Source organism: Canis lupus, chromosome 19 (assembly GCF_011100685.1).
Source record: "Canis lupus familiaris isolate Mischka breed German Shepherd chromosome 19, alternate assembly UU_Cfam_GSD_1.0, whole genome shotgun sequence".
NCBI lineage: Eukaryota > Metazoa > Chordata > Mammalia > Carnivora > Canidae > Canis > Canis lupus.
Window position 1 is genome coordinate 48083975 of NC_049240.1, and position 23609 is coordinate 48107583.

At 38.6% G+C, this 23609-nt stretch overlaps 1 protein-coding gene across 4 annotated transcripts in view; it reads right to left on the minus strand.

Annotated features, from left to right (window-relative positions):
* The window catches only part of ZEB2 (zinc finger E-box binding homeobox 2), a 138089-nt gene that overhangs the window by 19631 nt on the left and 94849 nt on the right, over window positions 1–23609 (minus strand). For all 4 annotated transcript variants that reach the window (XM_038565130.1, XM_038565133.1, XM_038565132.1 and 1 more), the window contains 3 exons: window positions 22087–22158; window positions 967–1155; window positions 98–312 (listed from right to left, as the gene is read on the minus strand). In XM_038565130.1, coding sequence (XP_038421058.1) covers window positions 98–312; window positions 967–1155; window positions 22087–22158 — 476 coding nt within the window. The remainder of the gene's footprint in view (window positions 1–97; window positions 313–966; window positions 1156–22086; window positions 22159–23609) is intronic.

Here is a 23609-nt window from a genome sequence, read left to right on the forward strand (position 1 = left end):
AAATGCCATGAAAAATTAATAATGATTGCCAATCAAAGCAATATCGTTTCTCTAAGGGGTTATTATAGAAAGAAATCACTTAAAGCCAGCCCCCCACCTGATCTGTCCCTGGCTTGTGCGTCACCATATGCCGCTCGAGCTGGGTGCGGTAGGCAAACGTGTAGCTACAAAGAGGGCAGGAAAAGTTCTCCTCGTTCTTCTCGTGGCGGTACTTGATGTGCTCCTTCAGGGATGTCAAGCGCTTATAGCCCCGGTCGCAGTAGGGGCAGGTCAGCAGTTGGGCAAAAGCATCTGGAGTTCCAGGTGGCAGGTCTGTAGCCGGGAGACGAGAGGGAGAGGAGCAGGCCAAAAGGTCAGTGAAGCAGTGGCAGCTAATGGGCCGCCTGCCCGGGATGGCATGACAGGCATCGCCGCAATCTGCCCGCCGGGAGCGCCACCACCACCGCCGCGCAGGCCTCGGGGCCTGGCCCGCCTGCCCGCGCTGCGCCCGGGAGTTAATTAATTACTGGAGCTTTTGGGGGGAAATTCAAACAGCTGATGAGTGAGGACATTCTCTCCAGGTGGCTGGCGGTTGGTGGTGCGACCCTGGGTCGCGTGGGACTCGGGAGAGGGCCCTTCAGGTGGCAGCTAGAGAAGGAGGGTCCCCCCCCACGTCCCAACTTTTTTTGTTCCTCAAAAGTGAAATATTTCAGAAACATTGGACTCCGTTTCGATATTTTTATCTCGGAGAAATAGGCTCTAATTGTTCTTGTTCTTTATTGGATGTACAAATGACACAAATTTGCTGACAAAAAAAAAAAAATTTCACAATACCCTAAAATTACAGTTCTAATCTTTGCTCATGAAATTCCATGCCTCTGCAGCTGTTCTTCGAATTTTAAGGTAAACACCCAGGCATGTAGTGCATTTGTAATTGTAACAGCTGCAGAGGTCAGTGGAGTGGCTAAAAATGAATTACAGCCTCACCATTTTCTTCTTGCCCATTGGCCTCTGGCGTGCCAAGGCGAGACAGCTCCTCGGGGGCTTCTGGGTAAATGATAGCTGTGTCACTGCGCTGAAGGTACTCCTCGATGCTGACTGCATGGCCATCGCGTTCCTCCAGTTTTCTTTTGGCAAAGTATTCCTCAAAGTCTGATGTGCAATTTGCATTCTTAACTGGAATCAGAAAAGGACACCATCAACGCCTCTGTGGGGCCTTCCTCCCAGGTGCCTGAGCCCACTGACATCACTGTGAGCGCCGACTGTTGACTTGCAGAAAGACCCCCCAATACCTAGTTTAGTCCTAAGAAGTGTTGCAGATGACCAATCGGTGACGGGATGCTTATTCTCGCAAATATATGCAAAGAAAAGAGGACACTTGGCTTCAAGCTAAATAGGCACATCTTATTTTCCTCTCCCTGGAATACTAGTCCGCAGAATTCACAAAGAATGAAAGACATTTTGAAATGTTTTCTAGGGAAAACTTAAAAAACAAAACAAAACAAAACAAAACAAAACAAAAAACAGAGCTACATTCTAAGATCCAGAAACTTGAGAGATAACATGAGCTCAAAGCTGCTTTAGCAGTCTGTATAAAACTTCCTTTTCTTTCAAGAAAGGTATATTTAATTTTTTATTGTCCACTAAACTTAACGTGCCTAACCACAGATACATCCTGTTGCTAAATATAAGCTTTTAACCTTCCACTCTCTGCACATCACAGATGGCCAGGACTACACAATCTGACACAGATGCAAAAGGATAGATATTCCTAGAGAGATAATAATGGGACTCTGTTAAGAAATCATGGGATGTGGCACTTTATCTTTCCCTATAATTTCAATATTTAGCTCAGCATTTTAAAGCTGCCTGAAGATGGAATGAAGCTCACAAAAAGAAATACAACAGAATTAACAGAAATACTTCACAAAAGCAAAAGAAACTGGCTGTGCCGCTGTGTGATTCTGATATGATTTTTAACTTTTGTAATTATGAATCTATTCCATGAAATGAATAATAGTCACAAATCCATTTCAGCCACAATGTCACGAGATTTTGTATATTTGAAACCTCTAGGTATGTCTCTGAAGTAAGTTGTGGCTTAAATATCCTCAATAAACATTTTTATGCATAAGACCGTGTAAGTAGATGAATAAAGGTCCTTTGCTAGTACGGTTAATGGTGGAGCCCCACTTTCATAGTTTCTGAGACCAGTTAGCCTCGATTCCCCTATATTCTTCACCTCACTTTCTCTGCCATAAAAGATAATATACTATTTGCCATAGTAAATATTCCTGATAATTTGTGGCAGGGTGATGTTGGGACCAGCTAGTCCATTTTTATTTTTATTTTCATTTTTATTGTTGCTTTCACTGTCATGAACTTGTGGATTATAGATAAAAAGAACAGAAAGTGGAACCTTCCATTGATTCGACAAGTACTGAATGACTGGTGTATGGTAGGTATCATGTCTTGTTTCGAAAAGCAAAAAACATCCAGTTTCATCCTTCAGGAAGACATGAGAACAATCAGTACAACTGATTTTTTTTTTCTCGAGAAAAAAAAAAGTTACAAACTCACATAAATATTATGAAAGGAAGTTGTGTGGTGATATGAAAGAAGTAGGGGGAGGTGGCTGATGGAGCCTAGAAGATCAGGAAAACTTAAATTGAGAAAGCTTGGAGTTCACTAGCTCTAGAAGCTGGGGAAGAGCCAGCACGTGCAAGGATGCGAGGACTGGAAGGAGCACGGTGCATTTCACCAGCAAAACAGAGAGTGCTGATGTGCAGACAGTGGAAGGGAAGCAATACGATGGGAGGGCGGAGAGGCAGGCAGGACCCAGAACATGAGGCAGGTGGTCGTCCTGCTACAGGTTTGGGTTTTCTTCTAAGAGAAACAGAAAGCCATGGAAGGGTATTAAGCAAGAAGATGACTGGGTGAAATTGGGAATTAATCTGCATTATTAAATGACAACTCTGGCTATCGTAAAATAGGGATTGTAAGGAAAAGAAAAGCTGATTCTGGGAAACCAGTTGGGAGTTTCTTGCCATAAACCAGGCCAAGATAAAGGTTAAAGAATTGGTGATGGAGACTGAGAAGTGGCTAGATTTGAGAGATACACTGACAAGTAAAAACACTAGGCTTGGGGGAAGGATTGGGTGTGCCAGGGAGGGGGAGGCTAAGATCTTATCTTAGGTTTGGGCTTTCCAAATCTGATGGATGATAGGTGATAGTCACCAAAGTAAGGGGCACTAGAACTCTAAAAACACCTGAAACTATGAACTAATACATCGCATCAAATAAAAGGAGACTGGGGAGCATCACGCTTTGCAGACAAACTAAGCGCTAGCAATCCTGAATAGTGTGATCTCAAAACAGTCTCTTTTGCCACTCCAACTTCTAAAAGTCGAACAAGAGCAACTGTCTGATTCTAACACCTGTACTTCCTTCAAATACAGGTTTGGAATGTGTAAGAGGAGATGATTTTATATCTTGAAATTTATTTAAATCTTTTCTCATAATCTTAAGTCTTAAATCTTTTATTTACTAAGATTTTATTTTATTATCTTATGTTTTTTTGAAAGATTTTTATTTATTTATTCATGAGAGACAGAGAGAAGCAGAGGGAGGAGAAGCAGGATCCATGCAGCAGCCCGATGCGGGACTCGATCCTGGAACTCAGGGATCATGTCCTGAGCTGAAGGCAGATGCTCAACCCCTGAGCCACCTAGGCCTCCCAAAGATTTTAATTTTAAGGAACCTCTGCACCCAACGTGGGACTCAAACTCATAACCCCAGGATCAAGAGTTGCATGTTCCACCAACTGAGGCAGCCAGTCACCCCCAAGTCGTAAATCTTCTAGAAGAAGATGAACCTTGATTAAGATCAATTTTCTGTTGGTATGCTCATGATGCCATAGATACTTTCCGAATCACTGTTGGTGATAGTGAATGTGATGGTGTCATTTAACTTGCACCATTAAATCTCTAGAGAGTACAAAGAACTGTCAACCCGCACAAACCATTTGTTCCTTGTTTTGGATCATCAAAATGACTTAGCATCTATCAAAAATCACCTTTTGTTTTTAATGCAAGAAAAGATAGAAGGGACAAAATGGTGGATTAAACATGAACCCCTTTGGAACAACCTGACTGATTCGACCAGGGGCTTTTTTTTCACCACTGTGGCAGCAGGAAGTAATTTAACTGCTCCTTTCTGAACCCAGGCCTAGTAGAATGCTGTCAAATGTTTAAGGCATGACTTAATTTAAGCTTTTTAAGAACACTGACCCACTCGACGATCCTTAGTGTAACCTAGTAAACATGGATGGATGGACATTTTAACATCCTACTTCTATATTGATATCTCAGCAACTATTTGAATTATCTGGCTATCTTTTCATGAATTTTCATTTGCATATGAATGTTTCCATCAGAAATGTAACCAAATGCAAATTCAATGGGATTTGCATTAATAGCCTTTTGGCTTCAACAGGAGGAAAATTCTGATTTTTCTGGATAGGCGAACTAAACCGCATCGAGAAACACTACTGGTATTTGGAGAGGCAATTCACTTGCTAGATCGAATTTGCCTATGCTAGATTTCGATGTCAAGTGTGACCGAGACAAAAGTCCTCAAATCATATGCTCTCTTTAAGGATCATCTTTGATCATCTTCGTACCCTGAGCTTTGAGTATATTGCTTAGAAATTAGTAGGCTCTCAGGAATCATTTATAGAATGAATGTGGAATAAATTATGTGCTTTACACTAATCTTGGTACAGAAGTCTTCCAGTAAAAGGAAGCATAAGATAAGATACCCACAGTTGAGCTAGGAATTCAGACCTGCAATTCAGGCAATTCTAGAACAATTATGTGATTAACTACGTAATGATGACCATAAATACTTGCAAGAGTTCAATAGGGTTCAGGTGAGTATTCAAAAAGAATTTAATGAAGAAGATAACACTCAATCATTTAAATCTATTCGCTTCATTAGGATTTTCTTCTTGAGGAATAGGTATGCTATTTAGCTATAGATCTCAAATATGTACAGTCACTTACGTGGGCTCTAGTCTAGACTTCCATGAACTAGTCTAGGTATAACCGACCCAGATATAATGTGGTTTTTTCCCTTGGTGTTGCTGTAGGTCCTTGTAACACACGGTTTCCCTGCCCAGTAGCACAACAGTCTCCTTTGCCTGGGAATGGCTCCCATATTCTCTATTGTCAGACTTCATGGTACCCAAGGGAGTTGCCTGGTTATTGCTGTGGATTAATAATATCCACGGTGGATTAATCTGCACCTAAAGTGAACTTCTCTTAGTCTTTCATTCTCCAGGCCAAACTGGGGTAGCCAAAGGATCCAGCTGAGTCAGCAAATCCTTTCCTTGTGATTTTAGGACTTTGTACCAAAGGGAGCACCAAGAACGTTTATTTCCCTCAAGCGACCCGTAGCTATTAGATGTAGAACAAAGGAACTGATATATCCCATGTAGTGTGAGAAGATTAATGAAGAGAGAGACTGAAGCAGGTACACAGAGAGAAGAGAAAAGCAAAGACAAGATGGCAAGTCCGGACAGTATATTTCTAGCTCTATTTGCTGCTGAGGCCAAGCCGTACCTGTGTCCTTGCAGTGGCTCTGTTGTCAAACCTCCTTAGATTCTGTGAGCTGAAAAACTCCCTTTCCACTTCAAGCTATGTGTATTTCAGTCTCTGAGAGCCAAAATCACCCTAATTATTAATATTTGAACAAAAGGTTATTCTGAAACTTGTTGAGGAGGATGAAGTTTTGGTTCTGGACAGAAATTTACCTTTTTGGTTTTCACAAAGATTTCGCAACACTGCATCGTGGACCCAGAAATGAGGTAGAAAATTCACTAGAAAGTTACAGAATTCCCCACTGCATTTTTCTGGTGTAAAATCCACCTCATTTTCCTTTTTTTTTTTTTTTTTTTTAAATCTGTAATTAATTGTTAGAACTGCCAAAACACACTGACAAAGGATATTTGTGTGATACTTATGATCAAACCATAACAAAAGTTCACAAGAAACCTCAAAGTAATGTGTTCCTATATCTTCTCCAGAGATTTTGCAGTTAGTCCTAAAATTTACCCTAGTGCCTTAGAAATGTCTCAACCTTCTCTAAGGTCAGGTAAACTTTTCTGTATCCAAAACGGAAAATTTCATTAATTAAAAATGTTTTTTTCATCACCATGTGTACTTTAATATCGTTAGGATAAATTTCTAGGTTGCTTCAAGTTAGAAAAGCCTCACGTTTCCTGTCAATATGTTGTTCCCTCTTACTAATGTTGCTTATTAATGATACTTTCATAAATACTTTTATGTCTATCTTAGATATTGATATTTTTAAATAATGATAAATATCAATATGGATTGACTTTTAAAGTTATTGCTCAAAAAACAAGCAATGTTAATAGAGCTCTAAATAAGAGAGATATATTGATCTTCAAATCAGCCACCTCCCATGGAGGTTTCAGGACACTTTCTCAAAGATCCTTAAAAGTGAGTTTTGCTTAGCGTTTACAAATAGTTAAGTCATAATGAGACCTTGATACTTATTTCTTCTCTTTATCTGTTTGTTTTTTTCTATTTACTTCCATCCCCTTGCCATTTATTTTCTTTATTTATAAGGAGCATGTGTTCATGTAGGAAAGCAGGTATTCTATTCTAACTGATCTTGTACCCAGTGTGTTTTCAATTTTCATTAAAGAATTGAAGAAATGTGTTTGAATATTATACAAAGTCATTTTAATGAACATAAAATGAATAAATAACTCTTTCAGAAAAGAAAATCTCTTGGAGGGTCTAGAAAAGCTGAAGTAAATACATGTAAAAAACCGAGTTCAATCATTTATCCACCCCCATGGCTTAATAACTATTTATTGAGGACCTACTATTGCCAGAGAGTGTGCTTTGGGATGAAGACACAATGGTGTTGATTGATAATTATTTTTCTGCTTCTGTGATTCTCATATTGAGAGACATGTATATGAAATGGTTGTGGTTCTGCAATTTACAGACATATAAATATATAAATGTATAACAAGGAATATATAGATACAGATATATAGATACTTCTCAGTATAATGTAGAAATTATGCATTTATCATATAATCTGATTTTTGATCACTTCATTTGTCAAGGCCAAGGGACCTGAAGAAGTAATCACAAATCGAGGTAACTATATTCATCATCTGTCAGAAAAATAGTCTTTTTATGGACATTGTAGATGATAAGAAAACATAGAAAATTAATTTCAATGTAGTCTCTGCATTGAATTTTTAAAAAGCCCACATAGGGGACGGGAGGGAAAACTGAATGGGGAGTTATCAGAGAGGGAGACAAACTGTGAGAGACTCTGAACTATAGGAAACAAACTGAGGGTCGCTGAAGGGGAAGTGGGGGGAAGGATCAGGTAATTGGGTGCTGGGCACGTGATGTGATGAGCACTGGGTGTTATATGCAACTGATGAATTATTGAACTCTACATCTGAAACTAATGATGTACTATATTTTGGCTGATTGAATTCAAATTAAAAAAAATAAAGAAGCCTATACTCAGCATTTGTTGAGGTATATAAATTCTCATGGCTACATTGTTTAAAGTTGACTAATTAATGAATATAAGCATTTTATCATTAAAAATGCATGTGTGCCTTTCCGTAGAAGGCTTCCAAAACACATATTGGCACCAGATATCTAAAAACAACACTAAGGGAAGAGGACAATCTTTTTCTCATTACATGGCTATGCGGCCAGCCCAGCAGAGCCTCCGACTGCTACAGAGGTGTGTGCAAAGCCACGGAGGGCTCTTCCAGAGTGACAAAGTTGTCTTTTCTTCTTGGGAACTAGCACAGCATCTGGGTGGGTCTCTCCACGCCTGTTCTAACATGGCTTTCTCCAGGGAACACATGCTCAGATGCTAAAGAGAGACCCCAACGTGTAAGAACTTTAGGAAAGAGAGTGGCAGAAAGAACAGGGGGGTGGGAATCGGTCGTACTCTGCAGGATCAAATATCTCCCCAAACAGCAGGAAGCAGCTCAGTCAGGGACACAGTATAATTTTAAAGTGAGGTTCTACATTGAGGGACTGTGACTATCAAAATTTAGACATCACTAACCCTTAGACAGTTTTGATTGCTATGTACAGACACAGAATCCACGTCTTTAAAAGAAGAATCCCAAGTAAGTTCGTACGTATTTATTTTTCACATTACCGTGTAATCTAAAATTTTGAAATTGGTATCCTACTGAAAAGATTCTTAGACTGTGTCCCTATACTTTAGACAACGGGTTTATAAAGTAAGGTGTTTTGCCCAGCAATTCAGTGCTCTTCTTGTATGCTCTTTGCAGAAACAGGTAACACCTGAGGATACTTTAGGACAGTGGTTTTCAAAACGTGGGCTCCCGGCCAGCAGCATCAGTATTACCTGGGAACTTGTTCAAAAATGGAATCTGCAGTCTGTGCTTTGACAAGCCCTTCAGGGGGTTCGATGCACACCCAGTTTAAGAACCAATGCCCTGAGAATTCAGCTGTCTGCAACACCTGGCTAAATAAGGTATTCAGCAAAACGATTTTGGGAAGCAGCTCAGAATCGGTCCCGTATCATGTGGCCTTCCTAACTCTCTCAGCCTGAGCTTGTAACCTCCTTCTGCACGTATCCACCTGCATATCTCAATCACTGAAGTCAGCACATCACAGTCTAACTGTTCCTTGACATATCTGTGAGCTGACTGTGTTTTATATCAGCCTAGTACAGTGCCCGACACATGGCTAATGCTCAATAATTGAATGAGCAGACCAGGTTCATTGGGCAACCCATTTTGGCTCAGCTACTTATGATTTTTTTTTTAAAGATTTTACTTATTTATTCATGATAGACATAGAGAGAGAGAAAGGGGTAGAGACACAGGCAGAGGGAGAAGCAGGCTCCATGCCGGGAACCCGACACGGGACTCGATCCTGGGACTCCAGGATCATGCCCTGGGCTGAAGGCAGGCGCTAAACTGCTGAGCCACTCAGGGATCCCTACTTAGGATTTTTTTTTTAAAGATTTTATTTATTTATTCATGATAGTCACACAGAGAGAGACAGAGAGGCAGAGACACAGGCAGAGGGAGAAGCAGGCTCCATGCACTGGGAGCCCGATGTGGGATTCGATCCCGGGTCTCCAGGATCACGCCCCGGGCCAAAGGCAGGCGCCAAACCGCTGTGCCACCCAGGGATCCCATCCTACTTAGGATTTTTAATCTCAGTATCTTCATCTGTAAAATGAGCTAGTATATGCTTTCTGGGGTGTTCCTGAAATTTCATAATTTCCATGCTTTCAATTAATTAATTGCCCTAACCCATCTACTCTTATTCACTGGCTAGGCCTAAGGAGTTTCGTATACATTCTTTCCATTTAAAAACTCAAAGCAACACAGCTTTCTGATGGAGGAAACATACACACAGGTTAAGATTTTGGAGGCGACTAGAAACCACGGACAACATCACAAGGAAAACAGTGCTTATTACACATTTGTTGAATGAATGAAGGAGACACTCAAGAAGCTTGGGATATCAGTTATTTCTTATGGGAACCCTCGCTGTGAAGTGGAGATAGCTGCCCCTAATCGCAAGCAAAGCTAATAAAACTGCAGCCTTCATTAGCCAGGAAGTGATAGGCTCTTCTTGGTATACACTGATTATAGTCTGTGTCTCACCTGCCAAGAGCTCCAGCCGCTTTCCTCTCTTCAAAACCTCTTTCCCTAGCTTTTTTTTTTTTTTTTAATAAGCTTATTGTATGGAGTTAACTAGAAATTTTTAAATGATGACTTACATGACCTATCTGACTGGATGACAAAACTCTTCCAACATATAAGAAAGTGACAGTATAAACAAGAAGAAAACGGCATGCTTTGTAACAGTATGATTCTCTCCCTGTTGAGTACTTAGGTACTCAATTATCTGATAAACTGATCTTGCACAATTGATTAACACTATATATCCACTCAACTCTTGCTGAGATCAACTCTTACGATCAAACTTGTGTGGCTTCTGTTACCCATATAGGAATCCTAGCTAATTAAAAAAATTTACTTTAAGGGCGCCTGGCTGGCTCGCTCAGTGGAGCATGTGACTCTTGATCTCAGGGTCGTGAGTTCAAGCCCTGCGTTCGGAGTAGAGATTACTTAAATAAATAATTAAAACAAGATTTTAAAAATAATACAAATAATAAAAAATTTAAATTTAAATTCCGTGTAAGCCTAGTAAGAGGAATTGGAAGGTATTAAACCAAGAGGATAATAATGGTACAGAAACAGTTTTACTCTTTTCCCCACTTTCTTCTATGCTAATGATGTGATACACTGAATCTGTATTTAAAGAGGCCAAACCACTTGCTAGCCTCCTAACCTTATCATTAATATCATCAATTTAAGGGAGTTATACCTCAAACCATGGTGTTTCCTGCTCAGGCAAGATTTTCAATCTAGATCTAGAGGCTTCCAATTGCTCTGGAGACACCTCAGAAGAATCTGGTAAGCCTGGACATGCTTGGCATTTCTCTGTGGTACTTCAGGTGATAAATCCCTGATCCCATGCTCTCCCAATCTCGCTTCTACGCTGCTATTATCCTAATGCATTCTGTGAGCTATAAGCAGGACGGGCTACAGTGGGGCCCAGCGGGCCCAGTGCAAAATGACAACAGCAGAACATTAAACCAAAGTCAAAGCTCTGACAAACACAGGGCCCTGGGTATAATACCATGAGGCACGACCTCCCCCTCCCGTGCCAACTAGCTCAGCCGGTGCTTTGTTGTCTTTGTTCAGGCTTCCCAGTAAAAATTCATTAGAAGCAAGGGTAGGGTGGGGTGGAGTTCAACATTTCTACTCTAATGTCCTCATTTAACAGATGATACAACGAAGGTACACTGAGGTTTATGATTCATACAAAGTTAGACAAATAATTTCTGGAAAAGCTCGACGGAGAATTCATATATCCTGACTCTTAACCCACTACTCTTTCCACTGTATCATAGTGACTCAATATGAGAGAGTGAGAGAGAGAAAGAGAAAGAACCCCATCTTTTCAGTTTTTCATTATGCCTGATTTGACATGATTTGAATAGGTCCTAGATGCTGACAAGATTGCTGACATTATAAATAGTTCTAAACAACAACATTATAACACCATAAGTTAGGATGAGGAAAGCGATGGTAAATGCTCACTTCAGTATAAATAAAATATGGAATTTTAAGCTTTTTTTTTTTTTCTCAGTTTTTCCTTTCATGTTCCTGCTCTTCATTTTTTTCACTGTGTGGTCCACATCCAAGCCTATCAGGGTAAAGTGAGAACATAAAAGTCCTTCAAATTCTCTACTCGAGATGCTTTTTATAATTTCCATTTAATAATTAAGGGTTGTGTTTTCCTCTTTTAGATATTTCTTACTTAGCCGTGTTTCTAAGGGCACTCAGTATGGAATAACTTTATGAAACAACTTTGCAAAGGTGAATTTTTATTAACTATGATGGTGCTAGTAAGGAAAAAATGTCTCAAACTTAACTTGGAACTAGAGATCAAAAAAAAAAAAAAAAAGAAAGAAAGAAAAAAAAAAAACCACCACCCTTTATTCATGGTTCATTTTGCTTTCCCATTCCACATATTACTTGTTTATCCCCCCACATGCTTAATGATATCCTCCTACATGCGTTCCACTTCTTCAGATTAGATGAAACTGTGTCACCCTGTCATAATACTCCATCCCTCACAGGCCTTTCCAGCACAGCCACTCCTGCTTTCATCCGTCTAAGCTCACAGAGCAAAGAGGTCCACATACTCCTCAATTCACACGACTGTTCCAAACCAATGTTCCTAAGTTATTAATTTGCTCAGCTTTTATTTGTTTGCTCATTTATTCATCAATTCAACAAAACAACCCGTTTGTCAACCACCAAGCTGGTATGAACACCGCGCCCACTGAGAGGGACTTTGGAGAAAAGCAAACCTAATCTCTACCCTCAAACACCGTCCAGTTTGTACCTGCCATTCTTTGAAGCCTCGGTCATTGGTTTTTGCCACCATGTTTTCGGACACTACTTGCAGAGCTCAAGTAAGATGACACTTATCCCATGGTTGTGTTTACCCCAGGCTGCCAATGCTATAATTCTGGGAAACTTCATGGCTCAACAGAGAGTCCAGGCAGGATCCTGGCTTCCGGGGCTTTGAGTCTCTCTAGCAACAGGGACAGCCACACTTGGGTACTCGGCTGAACCGGGCATGAGTCCAGCTCTGCAAACTAGAGCTTGAAACTTCCACTCTCTGTTTCAACCTTCTGCCCTTCCCCACCATGCAGGTCTTCATCCCACTGAGAGGGACTTTGGAGAAAAGCAAACCTAATCTCTACCCTCAAACACCGTCCAGTTTGTACCTGCCATTCTTTGAAGCCTCGGTCATTGGTTTTTGCCACCATGTTTTCGGACACTACTTGCAGAGCTCAAGTAAGATGACACTTATCCCATGGTTGTGTTTACCCCAGGCTGCCAATGCTATAATTCTGGGAAACTTCATGGCTCAACAGAGAGTCCAGGCAGGATCCTGGCTTCCGGGGCTTTGAGTCTCTCTAGCAACAGGGACAGCCACACTTGGGTACTCGGCTGAACCGGGCATGAGTCCAGCTCTGCAAACTAGAGCTTGAAACTTCCACTCTCTGTTTCAACCTTCTGCCCTTCCCCACCATGCAGGTCTTCATCCCACTGAGGCAGGTGCTTCGTTGCGATAACCCGGCCCTTCCCGGCCATTTCACCTGCTCTGGTTTTACCTGCCTCAGTTCACCTCAGAGCTTTGAAGTCTTTTCCGTCCTTGTCCCTTATTTTTGTGTCATTCTCACCTAGCCCAACGAAAATCCAGCCCAGTTTCTTTGCTCCTGGAGTATCAAAGATGGCTAAAGAAATGTAAATACTTGTAACACTTGTTTAGTCTACGTTATCCAAATCGGATATTCTTTTGTGATGGTAACTGAATCTCCACATATTGTCCACGGCAATTACTCTAGGTTTCCATTCTTCAAGATTCCAACCCTACTCCCTTTCCTTTCTGTCAACCGATCATCTCCTTTCCTACTCACTTCAAAGAGGGCAACACATATGACACGAATTCCCTGAACTACCTTAAATTCACCCCAAATCTCTATAATCGTTCCTCCTTTTTCTTTTGATCTTATTCTAAGAAAGATGTAACTTCCGCCTGCAGCCAAGGCTACTCTCTAAAGCTACTTCCTCACAACTACTGATAACTTATTCCATCTTTTACCCAGTCTCCTTTTACATTTTCAGCTTTCTCTATGCCTCACTTTTGCATAGAGCCATATTTAACAAGCCTTTTTCCTAAAGAAAATCTTCTATGAAATTTGCAGTCTCTTAAGGTGCTGCTCTACCTCACGTCTCCAATATTTCACCCTACACTGTCAAGAGCCCTCTGCAATATCAAACACCTTCCACTTGAACCAACAGAGCTTGTATTTCAAATAAAACATCTTCATCCATATATTGTTATAATGTTAATAATAATGATGGTGATGGCTAGCAACAACTGAACATTTATTATGTCTAACATTGTGCTAAACATTTTACACACATTTCTTATTCACCTTATTCTTATTACCATTTTATTTACCCAATTGAAGGTAAGTCCTAAATGACGGTGACTGTTCATTGTATTTTTCAAATACAAAATGCCTTAAACTTAGTAGGGTCACCTTAAGTGACTATTGATCTGAATAGCTAATTAAGCTATTAATTTTTAAATTATAATTTATTAAAATAAATTTAAAATTTATTGTAAATTTTACCTTCATGTCATTACAATTTTTCTGAAGATTTTATTATTAAATAATCTTCACCCAAGGTGGTGCTCAAACGTACAACCCTGACTAAGCCAGCCAGGTGCTCCAGGATTTTGCATTCCTTAGGGACAAGAACTATATCTTCTATTTCTTTAGAGTTTCTTTCTCAAGCCTCAGTTCAAATTCTACACACTACTAATCTGAGAGGAAAGAATAAATGTAGGTTTCTCGGTAAAGTGATGAACGTTTTATTATTTGCTGATTTGTTTGTCATTCGGAACAAAAGAAAAACAACATATGATTCCTGATGCTAGTCAGTGATCAAGGAAAAGTCTTTGACAGAGTTCATCATTATACACATTGTATTTACCGCTACATCTTCTTCTACGTTTAAAAAAGGATGCTAGGTAGAGATGAAATGAGATAAAAAACTAAGCAATAAGCAATTCCTTCTCAATATTCATATTTTAAACCTCAAATGCATTGTTGGAGCAGTGAAAAGACCTTTGTCCTATAGCTTGTCTGGTTGGTTTTCTAAGACGTCAAAAGAATTTAATTGGCAAAGGCTCTCAAAATTGACTGGTTAGTCCTTCCATTACAAATTTGTTAAATACTGCATTTTTGTTTTCTAGAAAAGAAGTTAATGAGGAACCAGTGTAAAGGGAGGAAACAGTTTAGGATCCATTTATTTCTTAATGTATAAAATTGGTTTAAAGCTTGCCTGTAGATACAAACTGGCAAGATAAACAAATCAGGGTCAGCATCAGTGTATGTTAGGCAATACACCAGGTACTTTAAAAATAATATATCATTGGGGTGCCTGGATGGCTCAGTCAGTTAAGCATTCAACTCTTGATTTCAGCTCAGGTCATGATCTCAAGGTCGTGAGATTGAGCCCCACATCAGATTCCAAATAAGTCAATCAGAGAAAGGCAATTATCATATGACCTCACTCATATGTGGAATTTAAGAAACAAAACAGAGAATCATAGGGGAAGGGAGGAAAAAATAAAACAAGATGATATCAGAGAAGGAGGCAGACCATAAGAGACTCTTTTTTTTTTTTTTTTCCATAAGACACTCTTAATCATAGGAAACAAACTGAGGAGGAGGAGGTGGGTGAGGTACCTGGGTGATGGACATTGAGGACAGCATGTGATGCTATGAGCACTGGATATTATACAAGACTGATGAATCACTGAACTCTACCTCTGAAACTAAGAATACACTATATGTTAATTAATTGGATTTAAATTTTTAAAAAGAGATTCTCTTACTGCTTCTCCCTCTGCCTCTACCCCACCCCCACTCTCCCTCTCTTTCAAAAGTGATAATAATATACCATTTAATCCCTACAATGGACTTTGTACATAGGTAATCATTATTTCCACTTTCCTGATGTAGAAATGAATTCTTATTTACTCAAGTTCATGAACTAGTAATTGATAAAGACAAAATCCAAATGTTGTTTATCTGACTCTCGACTAATCTGAACCATTCCGAACCAACGTTTGCCTTCCATGTGCAAAAGTATTCATATATTATTCTTAAAAGATTGGAAGTATGTTTAATGACTATAGTTGGAGTCAATATAGTTAGTTCTCGGGCAGTAATTTTATTCTGTTCTGTAAGATTAAGAACTGAGACCTAAATTGCCCTGACCCAGTTTCTAGATGTAAGGTTGTAAGGTGCTTTTCTTTTCCCAGCAAAGGAAGGAAAGATGCAGGTGGTTATTAATAGCCTTTTATGACTAGAGTACTAGATTGTCTGAATAAATATAACTTACACACATTCAAAGAGGAAAACATCAGGGGCCTATTTGGGTCTTGATATGCACGTGGAACCGCATTAATGCTAATGATCACCAAGCACCGATGATAGATCCTTGCTACTACTAGCATGTAGGCTTTATAATGCCCCTAAGTTTTCCCATTTCTCTAATCTTCTTAGAAAATGTTTTTCCCCCTCCCTGTTTAAAAATTCTACATAATAATTTTATTCTGAATTTGAATCTGATTAAAATACGGAAGACGTAAGGTCCTTTATAAAAGGACATTGTTTGTCTTCTGTGGTAGAGCATACAATTTCTTTCATTTTTAAAACATTAAAACCAATGTAGAAATATTAAATGCAATGTAGAAAGTTGTTGATGTAAATCAGGGTTTGCAATACCTCATGCTATAAATCAACTTTGCTGTGCTGCTGCTAATCTAACTTTGTTGTAGAAAAAAATATAGTGATAAACACTGTGGTTCTTTGCCTTTAACAAGTTGATTTCAGGGACTTAAATCCTGGTTTCACTCTCTGAAGATACTGGAATGAATCCCCTTCACAGGGAATGTTTTCCTTTATTGTGGCTTCCCTTCTCAGAGACTATTTTTTCTCCACCAACTGTTCATTCATTCATTCATTCATTCACTCATTCATTCATTATACCTGTCATAACACCTACCATGTGAGTTCACTACTGTGCTGTGTCCTTTAGGCAAAGAAGGTATAGTCCCTTCTTAAAGCAAATATTTTTGGGGCCCTTACTAAGGCTAATAAATATTACTTATTTAATTACCTCAACAATCCTATGCTATCCTAGCATGATAATCTACACCCATTTTACAGCACAAGAAATCTCTTGTCTTCACAAAATTAACTAGGTAAAATAGGTGTAAACATTATAAAGAGGAACACTTCAACATGCTAAAATTAGCAGTGTCCACCTGAGGGCTGTGGAATTTCAGAGAAGGAAGAGATTGACGTGGTTTGAGGTGTTTTAGGATGACCACATTAAGGAAATGGAATGTGAACTGGCCCTGAGGAACAGAAGGGTGAGTAGAGTTTACATAAGCAGAGGAAAGGGAGTGAAATATTAGGGTCTCAAGGAACAGCGTGGGCAGAGATTCAGAGGTTGGCATACATGTGATCCTTTTTTTGTATTACCAAGGGATTTGGTCTGATGAGAATGGAACACTGTTGGTATAAAATGGATGGCACTTAACACTGGTCCGAAGAATGTGAATTTTGTCTATGGGTACTAAGAGGCAATTAAAGATTCTAAGAAGGGGATTCAAACAATGAGAAAAGAGTTATAAGGATGAATATGGACTGACTAATAGAGGAGAAGACAAAGGCTGGGGACCAGTCAAATGTAATTGAATTTTTCTCATTTGGGAGATTAGAGTAATGAGAGATGAAAATGTCTGGTTGGCAATTGCATACCAGGTATCAAAATATGCCAACCTGGAAATATGAAAGGAAGCCCAAGTGGTGGTGTCTGTCTGTCATTCACTCCCTAAATCTCTTTAAAAACTCTTTGTGACCTAGACCATTCTAGGATCTATAGTGATAAAGTGACCAAAACCCCATACCATTTCTGTCCTCAAGTAGCTTACAATCTAGCAGGGAGAAACATACCTGCAGGCAACTAAGTATAATATGAAAGGAAATTCATAAATTCTATAAGAAGATCTTTAAGGAATCTTGAGGAGTAATCTTGAGTGGCAGAAGATGACTTCCTGGTGGAGATGGCTTTTAAGAATGTGTATGGTGCTGTCAGACTAAAAAGAATGAGTAGCTGTTTAGGTTGATGGAAAATCATAAGCAAAGGCAAAGGAGTATAAATAGTAATGAGTCTTTCAGAGTTGAGGTATATACTAGGAAGGGGTAGTAAAGAGAAGATAGATACATCATGAGGATGCCAACTCAACTCAAATGCCGACTCATTCAGAAAGCAGTGGAGAACCATACGAGGTTGGATATGAAGTGGTGTGGGAGACTGAGTTACAATGACCCATATGCCCCAAGTGCTAGGAAAACAACTTGTAACTAACTTTGTTAGCGTGAAGAGTGAATTAAAGAAATTAGGGATTGAAATGAGTCCGGTTAACAAAGTATCGTAACAGCTCAAATGAAAGATGAGGATTTAAATCAAGATAGTGAAAAACGTGATGGGGAGAAATAAAAGTGATATATGCTATTTGTGATAGTAGAAATGATAGTAGTTGATGACTAATTAGATAAAGTATGTAAGAGTCAAAGATGATAGCATAGTTTCTAGTAGGACATCTCAGAGCGGTGAAAAACCTTCTGAGGGGAAAGGTTATGTCAGGTAACTTAGATTTTATTTCCAAATATGTCACAAGTTAGGTATGTGGCATTTTTTACTACTGTTTCCTCAACTATCAAAACACAATTAAGAACTTGATTTGTAGGTTAACTTTTGATTTTAGAATTCTGTGATTCTATTTGACTAAACTCTTGCCACGGCTTCTTGCAGCTTTAAACTTAGCAGAATATACCAAGAAGATACTTTTACATTCTTAAAGACTATTCTCTCCATTTAGATGAATTTAATTAATTTTTGCTATTTAGCAGATGTGTAGAGCTGAGAAGGAAATTCAGAGGTCTTTTCCTTACGTTTAGTTAGGAGCGAATTCTGTGTGTTTGAATATTCAGAGAGGAGTATTAGAGACATTGGCTTTGTCTTTCCTTCACAACTTATTCCCATTAATAACAGCACTTTTTATCAGAAAATTTGCTTAAGCTGTTTAGAATGTATCTATTTCAAAGTCTGTTAGTTCTGCTCTGATTAGAAAAGAAAAATGATATTTGATATTAAATTAATTCCCTATTTATTCATTAAAAATATATTGAGAGCCTATTCATTTTAAAGCACTCCTAATTATAGAGAGCAAGCTGATGGTTACCAGAGAGGAAGTGGGGTCGGATGGGTGAAATAGGTGATGCGGATTAAGAGTGTACTTATTTTGATGAGCCCTCAGTATTGTATAGAATTGTTGAATCACTATATTGTATGCCTAAAATACTAAATATAACCTTGTACATTAAAAAATAATTACAAGAAGTTTTTTTTAAATTAAAAAATAAGATTGAAGGGTAAAGTTAAAAAAAAATTAGGGCGCTCTTATAGCCAATATAGTAGCCTAAGACACAATCCACGCTCTCAGAGTTTGCAATCTAATTTGGAAAAGACAGCACATTAATTAACAACACACGACAGAATTTATGGCAAGGTTAGGTGTTTTGTTCAATAAGCATTCACCGGAAGAAGATAATCATTGTAAGTGGGGATGGCTAGAGAAGGTCAGCTGGTAGCTGGATCTTTTAGGACTTGGGGAGAGACAAAGAGATGGTCCATTAATGAGCAATTTCAACCAGAAAAGATGTCTTCTTTCAATTCCCCGTGTATTTAGCAATTGAAAAGATTCTGGGGGATAAGAAGCAGCAACTTGTGGTTGTAAAGAAATATGTATTTATTCTCTAAAAGGGCAGAGTGATAAACTGAGGGTCACCTGTCAATTCCTAATTACCAAGCCCAATGTATTTGTTCAGCATTCTTTCAACTGTAGTTATCTGAATCTTTTGATTGAATTGACCATTCTGTACTTTTTGAAACTTTCTTTCTTTGCCTTCTAGTTGTTTATTTTTTTTCTACCTTAATCTTTTCTCTTTCAATGAGTTTGGTTTTTCTCCCTACCCACCAGGAGCCCTGGCCTCAGCTTTTTACTTGTTTCAATAAATACACTCTCAATGGCTAATGCCATGGTCCTATGATGTTAAATACTATCGGAATATATTTGCATCAGTCTCAAATCTATGTCTCCAGCCCTGACTTCCTGTGTTTCATTTCCTCATTTCCAATGGGCCTTCTCATAGTCACATCCATATATAACTTTTATATGACAATACGTATCTAAAGGCTAGCTCAAGATCTTCTCAAAATTGGATCCGCCTTGTTATCTAGAAATAGCAAGTACTGCCATGTTCTAAACATGCAGACGTGTAATCCTGAAGCCATTTTGATTCCATCACCCAGAGATTCGACTGGTTGTTAAGAAATCATGTTGCTAATTTCATCACTGTCACCACCCTAGGACAAGCTTTTTGTCACTTCACACCTGAGTAACTACAATGACTTCCAGTTGGTCTCTCAAAGTCTGGTTTTCCCCCACAGAAATCACGGTAGTATAACATGACACAAACTCTTTGAGCTGGTGCTTTACATCCTCCATCAGCTGGCTTCAACTTAAATGTCCAGCTTCATTTCCCATGTATTCCCTCCTAGAACCCTCTGATTCAGGCGAATCCTTTACTCACCATCCTCTGAATAGATTTCACAATTTCCTTCATTGGCTCACACATTCCTCTGCTAGAAAGCTCTTCCTCGCTTCTCTATACTCATTGAAAATATACTTAGCTTATGTTTCACCTCTGTCATGGAGCTTTTTCTGAATACTCAACCCATAGCATCTCTCCCACTTTGGGGATGTGAAATAATTACAGTTCCTACCATTTGTTGCATATTTATCACGTATTTCTCTTATTGTTCTTTGTTAGTCTCATCTCCCAAACTAAATAATAACCATGTCTTAAATTTCCTGGCCCATCTTCCACCACAAGTGCACCAATGGTGTATACAGAAGACTCTCAGTGAATGCTTATTTATTTGTTGACTGACTACACATGAACAACTATAAGCAATAGTAAGTAGTATCAGAAAAAGAGACCTTAAAGCCACATGAAAGCACATTCAGAATTGATTTTTGAATCTTTTGAACAGAAATAAATTTTATTTAATATCATTTTAGACTTCAAGTGTATAAACCGCTAGCAAATTGTCACGTTGTGGGATAAATTACTTTTGTGACACTCTGAATGCCTAATAAAGTTAATAAGAATTATGATTTATTTATGCTTGAAGTTGAAATGTAACATTTATCTTAAAAAAAAAAACATGAAGCCATTTCTGATCCCATGAGTTGGGACATTATAGAAAGTATCTAATTTATGCTATTTCTTCATTATTATGCTTTTACATGTAATTATTTTGTCTTGTTTCTATATTATATGGTGCAACATAGACTAATAAACATGGACATAGTCTTAAGAAACGATTAGTGTGACTTATTTCTTTTTCAGGTGGGGAAACTAAGTTCCAAAGAGAATAACTGACATGCCCAAGGTCACAATCTAGTGATCCCCAGAGCTATACCTGAAAAGTAGGATTAATCTTTCCTAACTCTATACCTTTTCCCTAATCCCACATTGCGCAGTTTCATCTTTGTACCCTACACTGACATTTTCAAATGAAAGAAAAATTACAATTGTTCATTATTTCTCTTATTTTACACCCAACAAGGTGAATTAGTGCCTTGTAAGTTATTAATAAGGACTTTCTAAATAGAAGCACAGCATGAGCAGTTTATTATGATGTGTATCAACACAAGGGAGATCGGACTATCATCTGAATTATTCACATTTCTAAAACTTCATAACACTGTGACTTTTTTCTCATTGGTGGGTTGCATGGAAATAGCTATGCGATTTGTTTTGTTTTGTTTTGTTTTGTTTTGTTTTGTTTGGAGAGATAACCTGATATGGGGCACTAGGTTAACATCTGTACTGGCCGTGTGAAGGATTGTTTGTAACACCAAAAATAATTAGCCTTATCCAGGAAAAGAGAGATAAGCATAGTGAGTCAATGTACATTTGCACTGGTGACGCGGGACTTTGAGGGAAGATGCCGTGCAGTTTTGGGGGAGGAACATGGAATGCCACCACTGTCCTGAAATCCCACTCCACAGCAGGAGCAGAGTAGAAGATAACACTGCTTACTGCTTTCCTACTGTAATTTTTTGAGCTTCATTAAAAAGAAGTGAAATTGTCTCCTCGCTCTAAACCTTCTGCCTGGAAGACATTATTTAGAGGAGGGAGCAAGAATTAAAAGTGCAGAAAGAATAAAAAGGAGCTCAGGTGTTCAATTTTTGTGAGGAATGTTCACGGAAATTTGGTTTGTCTTCCTGAAAAAAACATTTACAGTCTAAATTACAGCATATCATTTGAATTCTCAATGACTAATATCAAGTGGTAGCCAGGAGAGGCTTATTACATTCTAATTTTGTGATTATTTATGCAGTCTTTTAAAATAAAAATCACTACCAAAAATTTGCCTAACCCCTGCTCTGAAAAAATGTCTACATCCAGTTCGGTTTTCTCAACTTTCACAGGCCAATCAGGGGTTTAAGAATGAAAGGTACACTTGCTGAAGAAAATTTAAAAAAAAATAAAGTAAAATAAAATGAAATTAAGGGAACTCCGATCTGAGACCAAAACAGGAGACTTGGAATGCCTGACTCAATTGCTAAGTCTTGGAGGGACACGTGTGCCTGGGCCGTGTTTCTCTTCCTCACCCCCCAGGGCCACAGGACATGGGGCAGGTACAACCTCGGCGTAGTAGACACCACTTACCTGTACCATTGTTAACTGTGGTCTGGATCGTGGCTTCAGGCCCCATAGTGTCATAGTCTTCCTTCATTTCTTCTGTGGGGGAAAATTATCGTTAGCATTTGAAAACTGTAGAAAGGCTTACTATACTAAGCATGCCAACCACAGGAACAAGGAAGATTCTTTTAAAGGAAACAGAGAAAAGGCTTGTTGTAAACCGCTAAACAATAGCTTTGTTCAGGCAATTGAATGAATCCAATAGTGCTAGCTACACAAGAACTTATTTACTTTAAGCATTACTGCAAGCTGTGAAAAACAGAGGTGCTTATTTGGGACAAACGGAGGGCTTTTCTTCTGGTGGCAGTTCTAGTGACAAACAGGGGGAAAGATATTATTTTTTCAATACGAGTCAAAAGCAACTAAGTATTTGTATTTAGGAAGAGGCAGGCTAGCTGCTGTGCCTCGGGTAACTCTGGATGATTAGTGGCCAGTCAGATTTTCACGCTTTTTCCCCCTTGGAGTGGCTACGATGGAGCTAATCTATGCAGGCATATATTAAAAAAAAAAAAAAAAAAAAAAAAAAAAAAAAAAAAAAAAAAAAAAACCTAACTCTATATATAAAAACTTGAAGTGCTCAGTTTATAAAACAAGGATCCCGGAGGTATTTGAAAAACAACAACAACAAAAACAAACAAACAAAAAAACACCTGTTTCACTGTTTTATATAAACTTCTAAAACATACCTTCCTTAGGCCTGTCCCTACCGCTCCGTAAATCTCTCTCCTCCTTATCATTTATGCTCCAGCATAAGTGTAATTGTAGTCATTTTCTGAAGAAAGACACATAGACGTAACGAGAGCTCAAGGTGGCAACGAAGATGGAAATATGTAACACTGGGATTGAAGATTCATAGGTGATAAAAGGCTCTTTTCCAAAAATTGCCATATTTTAAATTAGGGAGAGTTTGAAAAACAGGAGAGATCTTAAATTTTCTGCCTCCCACATTATAGAGTGTGTGAGAGGGCAGAGAAGGGCAGCTGACAGGTAAAAACGCTCCAGGCAAGTCAACTAAACACAGGCTTTTTACAAAATTGTATTTTTACAATAACAAAACTAATGAGAACCAAACACGATCCAGGATAAACATCTCTCTGATCATCATTTTACTTAAAACGAGAGAAACTTTATATAAATAGGCCTCTGTAAATTCCCAAATTTATCCTGACCATCCTTTGCTTATCGCATTCTAGTCATAATTATCTGGGAGAAAAGCAGGTTCTAGCAAATGTTACAGCAAAATTAAAATATATGATTTACAAGTAGTAGCCTGCCGCCTATCTGTGTATATTATCAGAACTAAAAAAGCATGGGCCTTTTAAGGTAAAATGCCCCGATATAAATAGACGCTAATTTAATGCTACTACCCATAACAGTCAGATGATTTGAGTGGTATTTGTTTAAACTGCACAACCACTTCAAGTCTGTTTCTGGCCCTGGACTTCTCTCTTACTTAAGGAATATTTTCACGGGGCCGTTTTGCATAAAAC